This window comes from Dermacentor andersoni, chromosome 3 (assembly GCF_023375885.2).
Source record: "Dermacentor andersoni chromosome 3, qqDerAnde1_hic_scaffold, whole genome shotgun sequence".
Lineage (NCBI taxonomy): Eukaryota > Metazoa > Arthropoda > Arachnida > Ixodida > Ixodidae > Dermacentor > Dermacentor andersoni.
This window is the reverse complement of record NC_092816.1, coordinates 52515154-52530619: the sequence shown is the minus strand read 5'-3', so window position 1 is coordinate 52530619 and position 15466 is coordinate 52515154. Positions and strand designations below refer to the sequence as shown.

The window sequence follows — 15466 nt, the reverse complement described above, 5'->3', positions numbered from 1 at the left end:
AGAACAACATTAAATGCTTAATGCTTTGAAGGTTATTGCCATTCGTACAGTTTCACACGAACATACTATACTTAAGGGCATTAAAAATTGATGGCAGCATGAAATTGTGCACTCTCACAACTCATCTTGCCATTGAATGTGCACACTATATGTACTCTCACTCACAATGTTAGTATAGTTGCGTTAGCAGTTACACAAAAACATATTTTTGAAGTACTATACTAAAATTTTTCTACATAAAATGTGCCTGTGTTTCTAGTGGCATTTCTTGCACATTTACCTAAAAAATAATAATTTTGATAACACTAGGATTGTAAATGAACTTGTCACATTCAGTGGCATTATTATTATCATCATCGTGGCATTTCATGTCATTAAAAAGGTGTGGGAAGAGCCCTTGGCTATAACGGAAGAAACTTAAGGTCCGAAATATTTAATGGCGTCAACATCGCCCTCGTGGCATGGATATAAGGTAGTGCCAAGGAGTTTCACCTGGTAAACAGCACCCATGCCGCAGGCTGCATCTCCTCGAAGGGATGGGTCATCTTCTGCGAGCGCCATCTGTCGCTCAAGGCAGGCCAGGGCTTGTTCGTAGTTGCCCAGCTGTCGATGCAGAGCCCCAAGTTCACCATAAGCTGCTGCCTTCCCCGGCACCGCACTTTCCGCCGTCTGCTCGTGAGCCACGACCAGCCGCTTCTCCAGGCAAACCTGCATCAAAGGTAAGAACAGCCTCTTAGCACCTCTGGGGACACACACTAGTACACCATGGTTGAAGAACCCACCTAGCAGGCCAATTCATTGGTTTTGTTTTCAACATCACAAGGTTTGTGCCTAGGCTATAGCAGGTGCCATAATGGAAGGCTACCTTGAATCAGTAGCAGCCACCTGCTATTTCTTATTTTGCACTAAAACTTGCATTACGGCACCAAAACGAAGACACTAAGGCTTGAAATCAAGCTTATAATGATATAGCTAGCGCCAACACGTTCGTCACAGCGCTACTACAGCGGGCATTTTTCTATTGCCGTAGATGGCAACGGATGACATCATCATGATATGTTCACACCATTTTGTGTTACTGGCCTCTTAAACGTCCAACGGCTTCTGAAACCTGACCTCTGGCAACAAGCACTGCTTGGAAGTTTTCACTAGCTCTTGGCGGGGCTCTGAGAACATCACAGCCTCCCTGTGAATGGCTTAGAAAGCTCAATCTTGGCTGCTAAAAGGAAAAGGCCCAGAACTTAAGACGTCCCATGGTCATGCAACAAGGATGCTCACAAAACAATGCACGTTGCCGGCAAACAGAAGCTGCTTACCAGGGCCTGTTGCAAGTTCCCAAGGCTCCGGTAGGAGCTTCCGAGGCCCCTGTAGGCTCGCTCTTGGTCGCGGGGAGACTGTGCCTTGATGGCGATGCTCAGGTACTGGTCATGGCACTTGACCGCTTCCTCGGGGTCACCGAGGGCATCGTAGCACTCGCCAAGGCTACCATATGCACGGCCTTTGTCCAGCAGAGTGGTGCTGCTGCTTCCAAGCTGAGAAGAAAAAAAAGAGTAGCGGTGAGGGGTCAGGTCACTGTACAATGTGCACATTAACACACAGTCCTAAAAGGACAACAGCACTGCTACAAGCAGACCATTAAATAAAGGAACCTCTATTTTAGGCACCAACTTCCACCTATAATATTTAGTAAGGCAAGACAGGGGCTGTCACCTTAAGGAAATGGGAAGTCACAACAACTGTAGCCACAGTGACTGTATTCCTCAGCGGAATCAACTAATTAACTGAACTGTTAGTCAAGATCCACCTGCCACTGCTTAGCACCTAAGATTTTAGGTGGAAACCAAGTATTCTAAGGAATCGACTAATAAGCCAGAACCAGTCATATTTTTGTGTATGTATGTCAGCAGCTGACAAAACCCGAACGATAAAACTGCCTGGTGTGGCCTTGTGGCACCATGCGGCGCAGCCAAGCAGCGAGCACTCACCTGTTCGAGGAGTGCCAGCTGTTGCTCGAAGTACCCAATGGCGTCCTCATAGTGGGCCAGACCGAGGCGGGCTAGGCCCAGGTTGCCCAGGGCCTGCGTCTCGAGCGGGCAGTCGCGCAGTTGGCGCGCCCGCTCCAGCTGGGCCTGGTAGCAGCGCAGGGCCAGGCCCAGCTGACCCAGGGAGAGATGCACCGCCCCAAGCCGACCTTGGGCCAGGCACTCGCCACGCACGTCACCCAGCTCCTGCTGCAGAGCCAGCTCCTGAGGAGGAGGCCACATTGCAGAGAGGCAGCGTTAGGATGGTCAGAGAAAATGCATTCGTAGGCTAATTGGTGCATATTCATAACGAACCTTAGTGCAAAGAGGACGACGCATGCCTTGTCTTGTCTCCTTCTTGTATTGTCCTGTTTGCACTAAGGTTCATTATGAATTAGGACGGTCAACTTAGTTGTTCAGATTGCCTCGTTAACACTTTTTTTTGTGCCGTACAGTGACCCTGGGTTTCTACTCTAACAGCTTTGTAAGAATATTTTGCACTTGTTACTGTTCTGCTTTTGCTCGAATGTTGCAATATCAGATCACACTTTTTTTTGGTCTGCATCGTTCACTAAAACACTTGGCTTTGTTGCTCGCCTGCTTGCCCACGAGAAATCAAAAACACCACAGTTGTGTGTGCGCTTTGCTGTCAAAAGTGTGAGCTGCTGTAGGTATGTGCAGTGACTTCAGCTGCTTGTCGGCAAGGAAAGGCCAAGACAAGCTAGGCAATCATCAATGCCATTTGTTATAGTGAACAATGCAGACTCCGATATGCAATTTACTTGCGAAACTCGAGTGAAAACAAGGCAGCAGTATGTTCTAAATCCTTCAAGGTTGTTAGAATATAAACGCAGGTCACCGCACGTAGATGAGCCAGAACACTCGTCACGGCAGTTTCAACACAACCAGCGGTGAGCTCCGCTCATCAAGTGTTTTAAAATGCAGTGTACATACTGCAAGCTGGAATAGTCAGTGTCGTTCCATATTATGTGAAAAACAGCACTGTGAAACAGCACAGTTATATATGTTATCTTTTTTCCTGCTTTCCTTATTTAATCTGTTTGATTCTGAAGCAAACCTTCAGTTTTGAGTCAACGCTGTTTTCGTTGCCTTCTTTCTCATCCTTGTGTGTTCGTGCTGTTTTTCACGTGATGCAGCTTACATAGAAAGTGAGAGAAGACCTCAACAATGAACTTTTCCTCGAAGTAAATCTTCTGCCCACATGCACACTTCACTCATAGCTGGCAAAACAAATTGGCAAACATTCATGATGAATACTTTTCCTTGCACTTTTCCTCCACGGAGCTATACATCTAGGCTTCGTGTGTGCAGGCCTTACACTCCAGATCACAAACAGCCACTTTCTACAACTTAGGCTCACTGCAGCTTGTTTCAGTTCCCTGGTTGTGTATGATGACACATATCCATAAATAGCACGTGGGCTCGAGGAGTGTCTGTGTATTCCACAACTGCCAACTACGATCACCACATTCTTGTTGCTTAAGCATAACTTTATGTTCCAGGTAGACTTAACCCAACAAACATACTGGTTCTACCCATTCCGATGTGCACAATCGGACGGGATGTCTTTCTTTCAGCTTTCAAGTCTTTCTTTAAGAAGCACCTACCTGCGTGTGATAGCCAAGGGCCTTTTCGTAACACTTCAACTGTCGGTGACACAGGCCCAGGGCACCGTAGGCTGCGGCCTCGAGGTGACGCTCCTTGGACTGCCGCACCAACATCAGCTGCTTCTGGTACATCTGCACGGCTTCCTCGCTTTTTCCCATCTTCATCAGCACGTCACCCATATTGCCCAGTGCACGAAACTTGCCCTGCGTGCAAGGAAGGAGGATATATACATAAGTGGAACAATGTGATACAGTCATTGTGGCATGCTACACAAGGCACCTCTACTCCGCAACAACCTAAGAATTCAGTTGGAGCGCTGCCCACGAAACCACACTGCACCAGCTGTCTGTATACCTCACCGCTCAAAAAACTTAGTTCCCGGGAGATATTGATATTGAAAGAAGTTCACTTCCATCATGAAGTCATATGGAAATGAGTGGACATAATGAGCTGGCGTATCTATGCAAATCATGAAAGGGAAATTTGCGATCCACCCGAGTGTAGCATGGAGCCAGGTTCCCCTTCCTACACCTGGCAGGCTTCCGCAAAACTGGTGTGCCATCTATGCAAATTAACATTTCTGATTTCATCAGAATAAATCCAGTCTGTACAATTTCTTTGAATTGAACAGGGGTGCACTTGCCACTGCATTATCCAGGTACAGAATTTTTACAGAGACCATGACATTTTAGGTACCTGTAATAACACATACATACCGCAGGGTAATAAACTAATCAAACACGTTAAAAATGCTCTCTGGTGTGCCTGTGCAAAACACTGATTGCGTCGTCTCTTTCGAGGTCAAGTGGCCGAGGAAAAGAATGTCTACTGTGTGCAAACACAAAAAAGCATTATGCTGAAAAATTGCTGATCAGCTCAGTTTACATCTTCATAGTTAGGTAAAATCTTACGACTAATAGCAAGAACTTGAAGAAAGCATAGTGAAAACTGGCATGCTAAACAAGAACTTGGCTGGCAACTGTATGTCACAATCTGCACTGATAATTCTGCCACGCTGACTTGAGTTCACATGCAGCTAGGTATGAATATGTTGCAGACGGTGAAGGTCGTAACAGTACACGCAAATATCAGCAACTAGTGGCGAGCTGCGACACAACGGGTGAAGGCAACGAAGTTGCACTTCCTCATCAAGGTCCTCACATTCGGGGTGGCCTGAGAGTGTGCACGCAGGTGACATGCGGAACCCGAAGGCCCCGAGCGATTATTTGCGGCAATCGAAGGCGTAGCTGGCGTCCTTCTATGCTTGCGTCCATAATAGAGTGTTGGACGCCCGTCTCACTTCGCATCCGTGCATGAACTTACACAAGATTTAAAGCCAGCGTGGTCCTCACATATTAGGTGAGATGCCCTTACACAGCTGGGCAACTCTCGCAGCGGAGGTGCTGTACATACCTGCAAGTTCCGTGAGACTTGGGAGAGTGCTAGGAAGTACTTTTGGCACTCGTACGCTGCATCCAGGTTCCCCAGAGCGAGGTGCGAGAGGCCCAAGTTGCAGTATGCTCGTCCCATGTTGATGCGGTCGTGCAGGTTCTTGGCCAGGGTGAGGTCCTTCTCATAGTAATCGATGGCATCCTAGAAAGAGGAGCAGCAACATTTGCACTGTGTGCATTCCATTTGCTGCAGCTGTCCCTCTTGTTATACAATCAAATTCGATTATGTAGAATGTGGTTAAAATGAATTATTCCTTATACAGAACAATTTCTGAACACTGTGAAACTACACCTCTTATTTGTAATAACTTGGGAGCGAACGAGAACAAGGGGAAGCAAAGGGCCCGGTTTTTCGATGCGTGTGAACCACTTGAAAGCCACAGACAAAGAAGTCAAGGAAAGCATGGGAGAAAATAATTTGTTATTTTTATTCTAAATGTTGAAACAATAAAGGGAAATAAAAGAGGCAAAAAAAAAAAACAACTTCACACTGGTGGCCGAAGATCAGTTTGCCCGCTCTTAATAAAGCACGTACTACGTAATGCCTGCAGTTCAGAAGGATGTTCTACATCTTCCGCTATGGCCATAAGCGGCGCTGGCTACAACTCTTAGCGTCAGATTTTGTAAACACGCATATACCCAATAAAGTGGATGGAAGAACAGTCGTCACCGCAGCTGAATTGGTAGAGCATCGAAGATGTAATGCAGAAGATGGAAGTTTGGCTCCCGCCAATGACAGGTTTTTGCCACTTTCATTTCCCTTTATCTTACCATTTCTAGATTTCAATTACACCAACAAATAATTTCCCCTATGCTTGATATGCTCAAGCGTGATTCAGGACTGTTACGTATCCAGTCGCTAAAGACACTTTGGCGACTATAATATGTAGGCTAAAATTGAAGCATACAAGCTTAAATCATGAAGAAATCACATGAAGCGGTGAAAGTGGAAGCAAAAGAATGTATCCTGTTTAGCCCTAATTAATTTGTTCACATTTCATTTGCCCATCGATAGTACACAAACACACATCGAAACCGTGGGTTGTTGGGCACCCTTGCCACAAACGAACGCATACCTTGTAGTTTCCCAGGCAATAGTGGGCATAACCCAGGAAGTGGCAGGCCCGCGCCTGGGCCTCAGTGTCGCCCATCTCCTCTGATAGGCGCAGGTAGTTCTCGTAGTACGGCACAGCCTGACCAAACTCCCCACGAGAACTGTAGCAGTTGCCCAGGTTGCACAGGGCACACGCCTCGCCTGCCGCATCCTTTAGCTCCCGTGCTATGTTCAAGTGGCTGGGAAAAGACAGGGAGACGAAAACATTTATTAAATAAACGGACAAATAATATCACACAGATCCAATGCACAAGTTCGTAATATCTCTGTGAATCTTTCATGAAGCAGTTGTTAATCAAACACTGTAATATAAAGCTGTTAATCTTCTGTACAAAACAATTTGCAGCATAGCGATTACACATGCTTGCTCGGCAAATCAGCGAGATGCGGAAGCCCCCACCACGCGGGGATCCACGTGACATAGAAGATGCTTTCTCTGGGATCGGCCCATATTTCATGGTTCCACCTCTGGGACCAGCCCAGTTTAATACTGCACTATCTCCAGGACTGGCCCACCTTACTCTGTGCAGAACATGTTTGGTTTAACAAAACAATTATGCTCTTGAATAATATGTTCCACTGAAGATATTCAGGTACCATTTGTTGTCTCACTATGAGACATATAACCGTTCTGAAGTGCTGCATACCCATTTTGGAGTACTATACAATAATGGGCACACATACCCAGTGGCAAACGCCAAACAGCTAAATCATAGAAAATGAAGTAAATGAAACAAGGTGCTGAATGTAGTAATTTGCTATATTTCATTAAGAGGTCTGCGTGCTTTTGAGGTGCCTATGAGCCAAACAATTTTTACCGTGTAAACCACACAAACTCTGCAAAGTGAATGAGCTCCGTAAAATGACCATCGACCCACTACTAACATGGGCGTGAAAAACAAAAGAACTTAGCTAACCTGTGGTAGTGGAGGAGGGCCATTTCGTGGCGCCCCAAGGCTTGGTATGCCACCGCCAAATTGCCATGCGTTGAAGCCTCCGCACTGCGGTCGTTGACCTCCTGCAAATTGCATTTGTGAAATGAAAAGTGAGGTGCCACTAAACAAATAAACGAGTAACAACATCTACTTTATGCAGTATTCAAAGTAGCATGTTATACTGAGCCACATGCTTGCTTAATAAGCAGAAATCACTGGTACAACTAGCTCGGTACAACCGAAATCACAGCAAGATTTTGTTTAAAGCTTTAGCATGGTCTTGAATATATTTTTCATGAACAAGAGTGCAATGCATTTAACAAGTGCCGAAGCATCTAAAATGGGTTCAGGTCACATAGTGCACATTACATGTTTACCAAGTATCCCAATGAAGCATCACTTCTCCTATTTTTTAACAGTAGGAGCTGGCTTAAAATGACAACTTTAGATAGCCCGTTCAACTCCCAATGTCCCACCAGATTTTGTCAAAACAAAAGGACACTGGGTAATCATTCTCTTCAGGACTTGTCACCAGTTGCTAGCAACTTTAGCGTGCCGTTACGTTCCGCAGATGTGGTTAAAACAGCCCCTTGCAACCATCGCTCTCTCTTTCTCTCCTCTGTACCTTGGAGATGGTGAGTTCCTGCTTGTGGAGCTGAACGGCCTGCTCGTAGTTGCCCATGGCACTCTGAGCATTTCCCATGTTACCGTAGGCCCGGCCCATGCCCGCCCGGTCTCCCAAGGACCGCGCTATATTGAGGTGTGCTTGGTGCAGCTTCAGGGCCGCCTCGTAGTGGCCCGCCAGCTGGTACACAATGCCCAGGTTGGAGCAGGCACGTCCTTCAGCCACCTGCATTCCGAAAGTCGAGATAGTCCGGCATGAGGTATCCCACTACCGAATTCCCAAGGTGGCTGCAAAATAATAATAGAAATGCCTGCAGATTTCACCGATTCCTCCTGCACCGAGGTCTTTCACTGTGACAGCAGCGGGCTTTTGCAGCAGACACTGCCATCTTTACAAGAACAAGTGAATATTTTTGCTATGTACACAGTGTCATCCTCGTCAGCTACAATATTGTCTACTGTGGCCTCCAAGATGCGCGTATAGATGCCACCACTCTCAATGTCTGGTGATGCACAGCACGCCACACAAATTACCTAGCTAGTGCACCTGTCTTTCAACTGCAGACTGCCACAGGGGCCTGAGTTCGAACCCAAGTGGTGATGGTGGGCATAGTTTCGTTTTTTTTCTTTGCCATGTGGCAAGGGTGAAGCCAAGATTGATGAGGTGGTCTTACGACGAGATGATATGACGAAGTATTGATGCTGACAACATGATGATGACAGCATCACAGAATGGATGGTTAGGTGGACTGACATAGAAAACCAAGTTTTAGATCCTTTAATTGATATTGCACTAGTATAAACAAATGAATAAACCATTAACCTGGGCTCGCAGAAATGAGAGTGCTCAGTGGTCGGGGAGGCAAAGGGGTGAGGGAGTAGTCGCTTGCCGACTACCACTGATTTGCTTAGCCGAGTGCTGTCAGAATTCTCTGCCGGGTGATTTGGTGAACTGACCTGACGAAAGTAGCGCAAAACGTAGCAAGAATAAAAGAGTTAGCACACTCTCCTGTCGCCTCCTTTTATTCATCCGAATTTCTTGCGCCGCTTCCGTCTTGTTTAGGCACTACGATTGGCCGGATTAAAGTGGCACAAGCTTCGCGTACCTTGTCCCTGGCAGCAAGTGCCATGTCCAGCTGCTTCTCGTGCCAACGACGAGCCTGCTGCCCGTCGCCCATGCAGCGGGCAGCGTGGCCCAGCCCGGCGTAGGCCCGCGCTTCGATGACCCGATCACCGAGCTCACGTGCGATCCTCAGCACTTGCTCGTGGTAGGAGCGAGCTTGGTCGAAGCAGCGTCGGTAGTGGTGGGAGGAGCCCAGGTTCGAGTAAGCTCGAGCCTCTTCCACCTTGTTCCCCAGCTGCTTGGCGAGTCGCAGGTGCTCGGTGTGGCACTCCACGGCACTCTCAAAATCGCCCATGGCCAGGTACACCGCTCCCACATTGCCCACCTGGAATGTTTCACAACGCAAAAGAAATCAGAACGTGCCCCAGCTACTTACCTATTCAGGTACTCATTATAGAGTTTTAGCTTGTTTCTGCGCATACTGTTATCGTTTACGGAATGCCAGATTGCACCATCTCATGATGTTGAATTCAACCAGAGTGTACAAAATTGTTACTGCAATGATGGGCTACGTGTTACTGGTGTAAAAGCATATAAGTAGCCAAGTATGAGCAGCTTTTATTAAATTTTCCGTGAACGACAATAGCATGAAAGAAAATAAACGTTTCCAATGCTTCTTGGTTGAAAAGGCTGCTACAAGATGTCCCTGCCAGCTCTGTCGCTGCCATTCGTTTCTGCAGTACTTCAATATTTTGTAACATGCAATGTGTACTCAGACATGCTAAATCTCTCTACTGTCTACTGGATCTCCACTGTCTGTCGCACTGGCAATATGAGTGCTACCAACAGCTTACAGCACATTGACTGCAGTGTTAAGTGACCACTGTACTGCGACAAGTCGCACACACGCATGTTGCCTAGCTAGCACAGATTTGCAAGCCGAAACAATGCTTTTTAGCACCTTGTAGGCAAATACCATCTGCCTAGCTATGTTTCCATGGAAAAAGAGGTTGCTATGGGGTCAGAAATAAAGAAGGCCATCACCAATATAAGAAGAAAGAACATCAAAACCAGACGATGACACTGCCTGTTTTCCTCTTTTGTCTCTACCATTTATACTTGACTAACCATTCAGCCATCCTCGGCTGTATAACATGATCCTTGGCTTCAAGCATTCTGTGTAGCTTGTTGACTTTTTACCAGTCACAATATTATTCAGAGAAGAATCAAGCATGAAACACTGAAGGCATCACCTAAGCAAGTAGAAGAAAGAAATTTAAAAGAAAGAGTCCAGAAGCTTCGCATCCTGCATACACAACTTCACCAATCACTACTGTGCTACACTGATAATGAAACATAGGACTTACTGCCTGCAGTTTCTTTTAAAAGAACTTTTAACCATACTTTTTCACACCAGCAAATTACTCATTGAGCATCCCAATGACAGAATGACCACAGAAGCTACAAACTATTGTGGCTAGCAAGGATCTAGCTATGCGTAGCTTCTAACTGCAATGCACCTCGAAAAGTGGCTGGCCAAGCTGCAGAGAGTGGGCACACGGAGGAAACAGGAAAACGCAAGACGACAACTGTTGCACACATACCTCACGTGCCTCTTGAAGTCGGTCACCCATCTGGCGGACCAGCTGGACACACTGCTTGTGGCTGGCCAGTGCATTCGGGTAGTCGCCTATGGCCGTGTACACGTGGCCCAGGCTGGTGAGGGCCAGTGCGGCCGCCTGACTGTCTTTGCACTTCATGGCCAAGACTAGCTGGTAGCGGTGGCTGGACAGGGCCTCCTTCAGGTTGCCCTTGGAGAAGTGCGCCGACCCCAAGTTGCCATGGGCGCGGCACTCCCCTGCCTGGTCGTCTGCAGAACAGGCACAGTTGCGTTGATATTCTCAACAACGGTTCTCACACTTCGAGCTTGCAACTGCTCAATGAGAAGGCTGCTTTTATTGTTGAGAGACATGTACATAGAAGTTTACTTTTGGAGAGATAAATAATGGCAAGAATGGGCAGTAGTATATTTGAGAAGCAAGAAGTGACTGTAGTTAGTACGAGCATGCCTGGTACTGTTGCACAATGCAGAGTGTGGCACTGTTGCAACAACGATTGCAAGGACATCTTTTAAGGCTGTTTGTCAACAATCAAATAAGGATTCAGTCTTCTTGGTGCGATGTGGTATTTCACAATTCAACAAATAAAGAACAGCAATCAATGGCATTCTAAGCGCAATGGATGAGAGAGCAAATTAGAGAGAGAGGAATTATGCATGGTGAAGGTGAGGAGATGAATAATATGTTCACGTTGATGAGTGTAGCATTCACTTTTTTTTTTTACTTTTGCAAAACAGAAAACTTAGCTTTGTTGTGCAAATGCTTGCAATAACATTCCTCTCACTCTCAAGAGTGAAATAGGCAGTATGTATATTTAAAAGTGCGCTAAAGGTTATGACAACTTGGTATCGAGTGCATAAAACATTTAATGAAGTAAAACATGACTCAGTGTGAGGCACCCTGCCACAAAAGGGAACAAATAAAGGGCCTAAATAAACCTATAATATTCTCTTTCTCACTAATAAAAGAAGCTCGGCGAAGATAAGTTGAAGGACACACACAACCCATCTCTATAACGTTGCAATATCCTAGACAGAATTACATTTTTAGACATACCAGGAGCAATGTCAAGCCAAAGTGCACACTGGCCGACTTACTAAGAGACTTGGCAACTGCCAGGTCCTGCTGCATGTAGGCGATGGCGCGGTCGATGCTGTTCAGTGCCCAGTAGGCTGAGCTAAGCGCAGAGAAAACGGAACCTCGCAGCTTGAGGCTGCATGTGCCTATGTGCAGGGCTGTCTCCAGCAGCACCACGGCAGCAGCGTGCTGCCCTGTAGCCAACAGTTCCTGCCCGATCACCGACGTCATCACAAAGGGCGACTTGTCCAGGCGCATCGACTGCAGCTGCCGATACGTGGGCTCCAGGGTGGCTGCACCAGGCATCAATTCAAAGATTGACGTCAATACTTTTCACAATCCATAAAGAAAAACAAGCAGCCAATTCTGAATGAAAATGCAAGTCTTTGTTCAGAATTCACAAAGTAAAGCAAATTACAAGAAATTACAAAGTAAAGCAAATGCATCATCGCAGTGGCTGCACAGCCAAGAATAGATGTACGGCTCGGCATTTAACTACTTAATATGTGGTTTATAGCGAACTTAACTTCAATATAACATTTTTGGCAGAGGTGTCCTTTCTCGTCAAGGTATATTCAGCCACATCAGACACTAGGGCCCATTGTGCTCAGTTTCACTATTTGTCATGTTTAAAAGATTAAATATGGCAAACTACAATAAGCTGTAGAGGCAACACACATACTCTCAGCCAATAAATATGACATGGAGTCGTTGCTCACCTCTAAGGGGTGACTTCATCGCTGCTTCAACCAATCCAGCTAGTAGCTGGACTGATTTTGAATCCTGATTGAGCCCCGAGGCAAATGCAGCCAGGGCATCAGCATGCCTGCCCAGGCACTGGAGTGCAACTCCTTGTCGATAGTAGGCCTGTGCAGGGACAAAGAATAGGAATTTATGATTTCAAAGCAGTGCATAAAACACAAATTCCTCATTATATCTTTTCATGCTTCTTTGCAGGAAAGAATGTCAACCAGCTCGCCCAAACTGCCATCTTATGCTGCTTTCTGCTAAGCAAACCAGAGAATTTACTGCTGCTTTGGAAGTGCTCTGGTGCAAACCAGCACTTGGATCTACCTGGGGCAATGTGGGCCAAGGTGCAAGCAGAAGCCCTTCTGGAGCAATTCAAAGTGTTCACCTGCTCGCCCAGTTGAAAGCACCATTAGAGAACAGAAAAATGGAAACCAGACGCAGGTCAACAAATCAACAAAGAAGCACAAGTCTGCAGAGAGTGCAGTGCTCGTGTAGTGCGCAACAACATGGGTCGGTACTTTTGTCAGTTGGGTTGCAGTTGGATTGTAGTCATCATCAATGCATGCACACCAGCCAGTCTATGACCAAACTGTGGTCTTCACTTCACCTGTGCAGTCATGTGGTCACGTGGGCCAATGACCAGTGGTTAAGTTTGGGGATTAATTATTACAGAGATTTAGATTAGGGGATGCAAGCGGCTTGCATATTCAAGAACTAGGGGCCACAGTACTGCGCATCTGCAGACCCCTATGTCTGGGTATACGCATGCGCAGTACCGTCGCCCCTAGTTCTTGAGTACGCAAGCCGCTTACATCCCCTAACCTAAAACTCTTCATTAACGTTAACGCGCACCGGCGTGCCACCTGTGCAATCTCGGAGGCCACGCAAAAGGAGGCAGGCCTTCACGCGCGTGCCATTAGATAGTGCAGTGTGTCGAACACAGGAGCCCGACGCTTTAGCACTGCACCACAAATGCATGCGGACAACGAGGGATTAATTCTCAGCATTAGCACGCACCTGTGCATCACCGGTGCAATCTCGGAAGCTATGCAAAAAGAAAGGGGAGACTTGGCGCTCGCGACGCCAGGTGGCGCAGCGTGTCCAAAGGAAAGCGCAAGAGAGGAGCCCGGCTGCAGGAGACAGCTCGTGCATACATTAGAGCGGCAAGTTGGGCTAGTTGGGGGAAGTTCATCTTGTAATACTGGGGTTACTGCGCTAAGACACATGGACAACAGAAGAAGAAAAGGAGAGTCTGCGCGCTTCCTGTACTTTTCTTCTTCTATTGTCCGTGTGTCTCAGTGCAGTAACCCCAGTATTGCATCATGCATACACGGCCCGTTTCAGCGGTGGCAATACGGTGCATCGCCAGATTGCTTGAATGTTAATCGCATTAACGTCGACGGTCATTGTGAGACGGGTTCTGCCTGAACTTTATCTTTTTTTCCTTCCTCCACACAACAATATAACCCCATGGCAGGACACAGCTAATGCACCCCCCTCCCTTTCACCCTCCTAAGGCACAAAACAACCAAAATCGAGAAAACAACCTAAATCGCTGAGGCGGACGACACGCACCTTGGCCCATCGAGGGTTGAGCTCCCTGGCTTTGGCTGCGTCCTGGAGGGCCTGCGTGTACTTCCCGAGGCGCACGTAGGCGGCCGACCGGTTGCTGTAGAGCACGTGGTTGGCCGGGTCCAGGGCCAGGGCCTCCGTGTAGAGCTGGGCGGCGAGCCCGAAGTCCCCGGCCTGGCAGGCGGCCGTCGACTGGCGCACCAGGTCGAGGAAGGCGGCCCGCTGGCTGCTGCTCGTGCTGGCCGCGCCGCCCAGGGCGCTGGCCGCGCCGCCGCTGCTGCTGCCGCCGGCCGACGAGGAGGCCGCGCTGCTGCTGCCCTGGTCGCAGCACTCCACGTCCACCTCGAGCTGCGCGTTGTGGACAGATCGGGGGAGGTTGCGGTGAGGCCGCGGCTGATGAACGCGGGGCCACATTTTAGATCGATCACTAGGGTTGAGGAGTGGGCGACTTGGTATTGCATTCTAAAACTGGTACAGCGCAACATAGAAAGGAAGAAACAAGCCGGGCCGGCCAGATAAAGGAACAGAGCGTCAGCTATAGAAGAACGAACTGATCGACTGAAAGTACATCTCTAACAACGTTTTTGACTCTCTGGGGCTTACCTCGTCCTCAAACAATAATCGTCGTCTGTCAGATCACGAGGACGCATACGACATTGAGACACGTTTATAAATTTTGGCACTGAGGGTATAGGTAAAACAAATACCCGCGTGTCGTTTGTGACCCGAAAGTGCCGGGATAGCAGCGTTGAGGAAAAGAAACTCGCTCAAGATAGATGACTACTATTTGTGGAAATATGATAAGTCCCAGAGGACGTAGATTCTTCGTATACGTAATTGACTCTGAATACTCGCTGCGATTGTTTCATTGCAAGCACAAGCAAGCTCGCGCCACGTGTCGTCGCAGGCACACGACAAAAAGCACATCAGGCAAGACTAGCAGGCCACTCTTTCAGCGCACACTCTGCATTCGTTCCGCGGGAGGATGATGGCTTTCGCTACGCAGAAGAAGAAGTTGTTCTTGAATTTCCCGCCCAAGTCGCATAAATTACGACGTTGTGGTGACGTCGAGGATTTTCGCTATATTTGTTCCATAAAAATTTGGAATGCAAAAGCTGCCACGCTGGGTTTTCATTTAGTTCTGAACGCAATGTGGTACGTAATCGTGTGTGTGTGTGTGTTTTAACGCGTGACTAATCGGTTACCGTCGGCCAAGGCGTCGCCACAGTGAGCTAGCGCGGGAACGTCAAAGGTTGCGCCGCAGAAGCGGGCTTCTCCCCTGCGCTCTCTTTTGCCGTGGCGAAGCAACCTTTCAAGGCGGGTGACACACACGTGCAGACACTTTCGAAACAACGTCCGCAGTTCGCGCGGATCTCTACTGTCACATTTTCGAGGGCGTGCGCTGCTGTCAAGCACGACCTCCCGTGCGTCGCCTACCTGTCAGCTCTCCTCGCTTCAAGCGTCATCCTACGTATAAAGAAACTAGATCCTAGGGGTGGGCAACGCGAACACCGTGAGGAACAAACAAACAAACAAACAAACAAACCACTAAAGTATAATGGCTGCCGAGAACTTCGCGTCAATCTAAATAGCAAACCTCTCGCGCACGCA

The 15466-nt window shown here is 47.6% G+C and overlaps 1 protein-coding gene across 1 annotated transcript in view; it reads right to left on the bottom strand.

The window, feature by feature from the left end:
- LOC126547929 (tetratricopeptide repeat protein 28-like) overlaps positions 1–14848 on the bottom strand; it is a 31816-nt gene extending 16968 nt beyond the window's left edge. The window contains exons 1-13 of the mRNA XM_050195998.3: positions 13859–14848; positions 12253–12400; positions 11554–11826; positions 10442–10707; positions 8881–9222; positions 7776–8000; positions 7133–7233; positions 6178–6394; positions 5064–5243; positions 3650–3853; positions 1986–2246; positions 1317–1532; positions 493–708 (exon numbers count right to left, since the gene is read on the bottom strand). Coding sequence (XP_050051955.2) covers positions 493–708; positions 1317–1532; positions 1986–2246; positions 3650–3853; positions 5064–5243; positions 6178–6394; positions 7133–7233; positions 7776–8000; positions 8881–9222; positions 10442–10707; positions 11554–11826; positions 12253–12400; positions 13859–14269 — 3060 coding nt within the window. The 5' untranslated portion in view covers positions 14270–14848. The remainder of the gene's footprint in view (positions 1–492; positions 709–1316; positions 1533–1985; positions 2247–3649; positions 3854–5063; positions 5244–6177; positions 6395–7132; positions 7234–7775; positions 8001–8880; positions 9223–10441; positions 10708–11553; positions 11827–12252; positions 12401–13858) is intronic.
- Between the last annotated feature and the right edge of the window lie 618 nt (positions 14849–15466).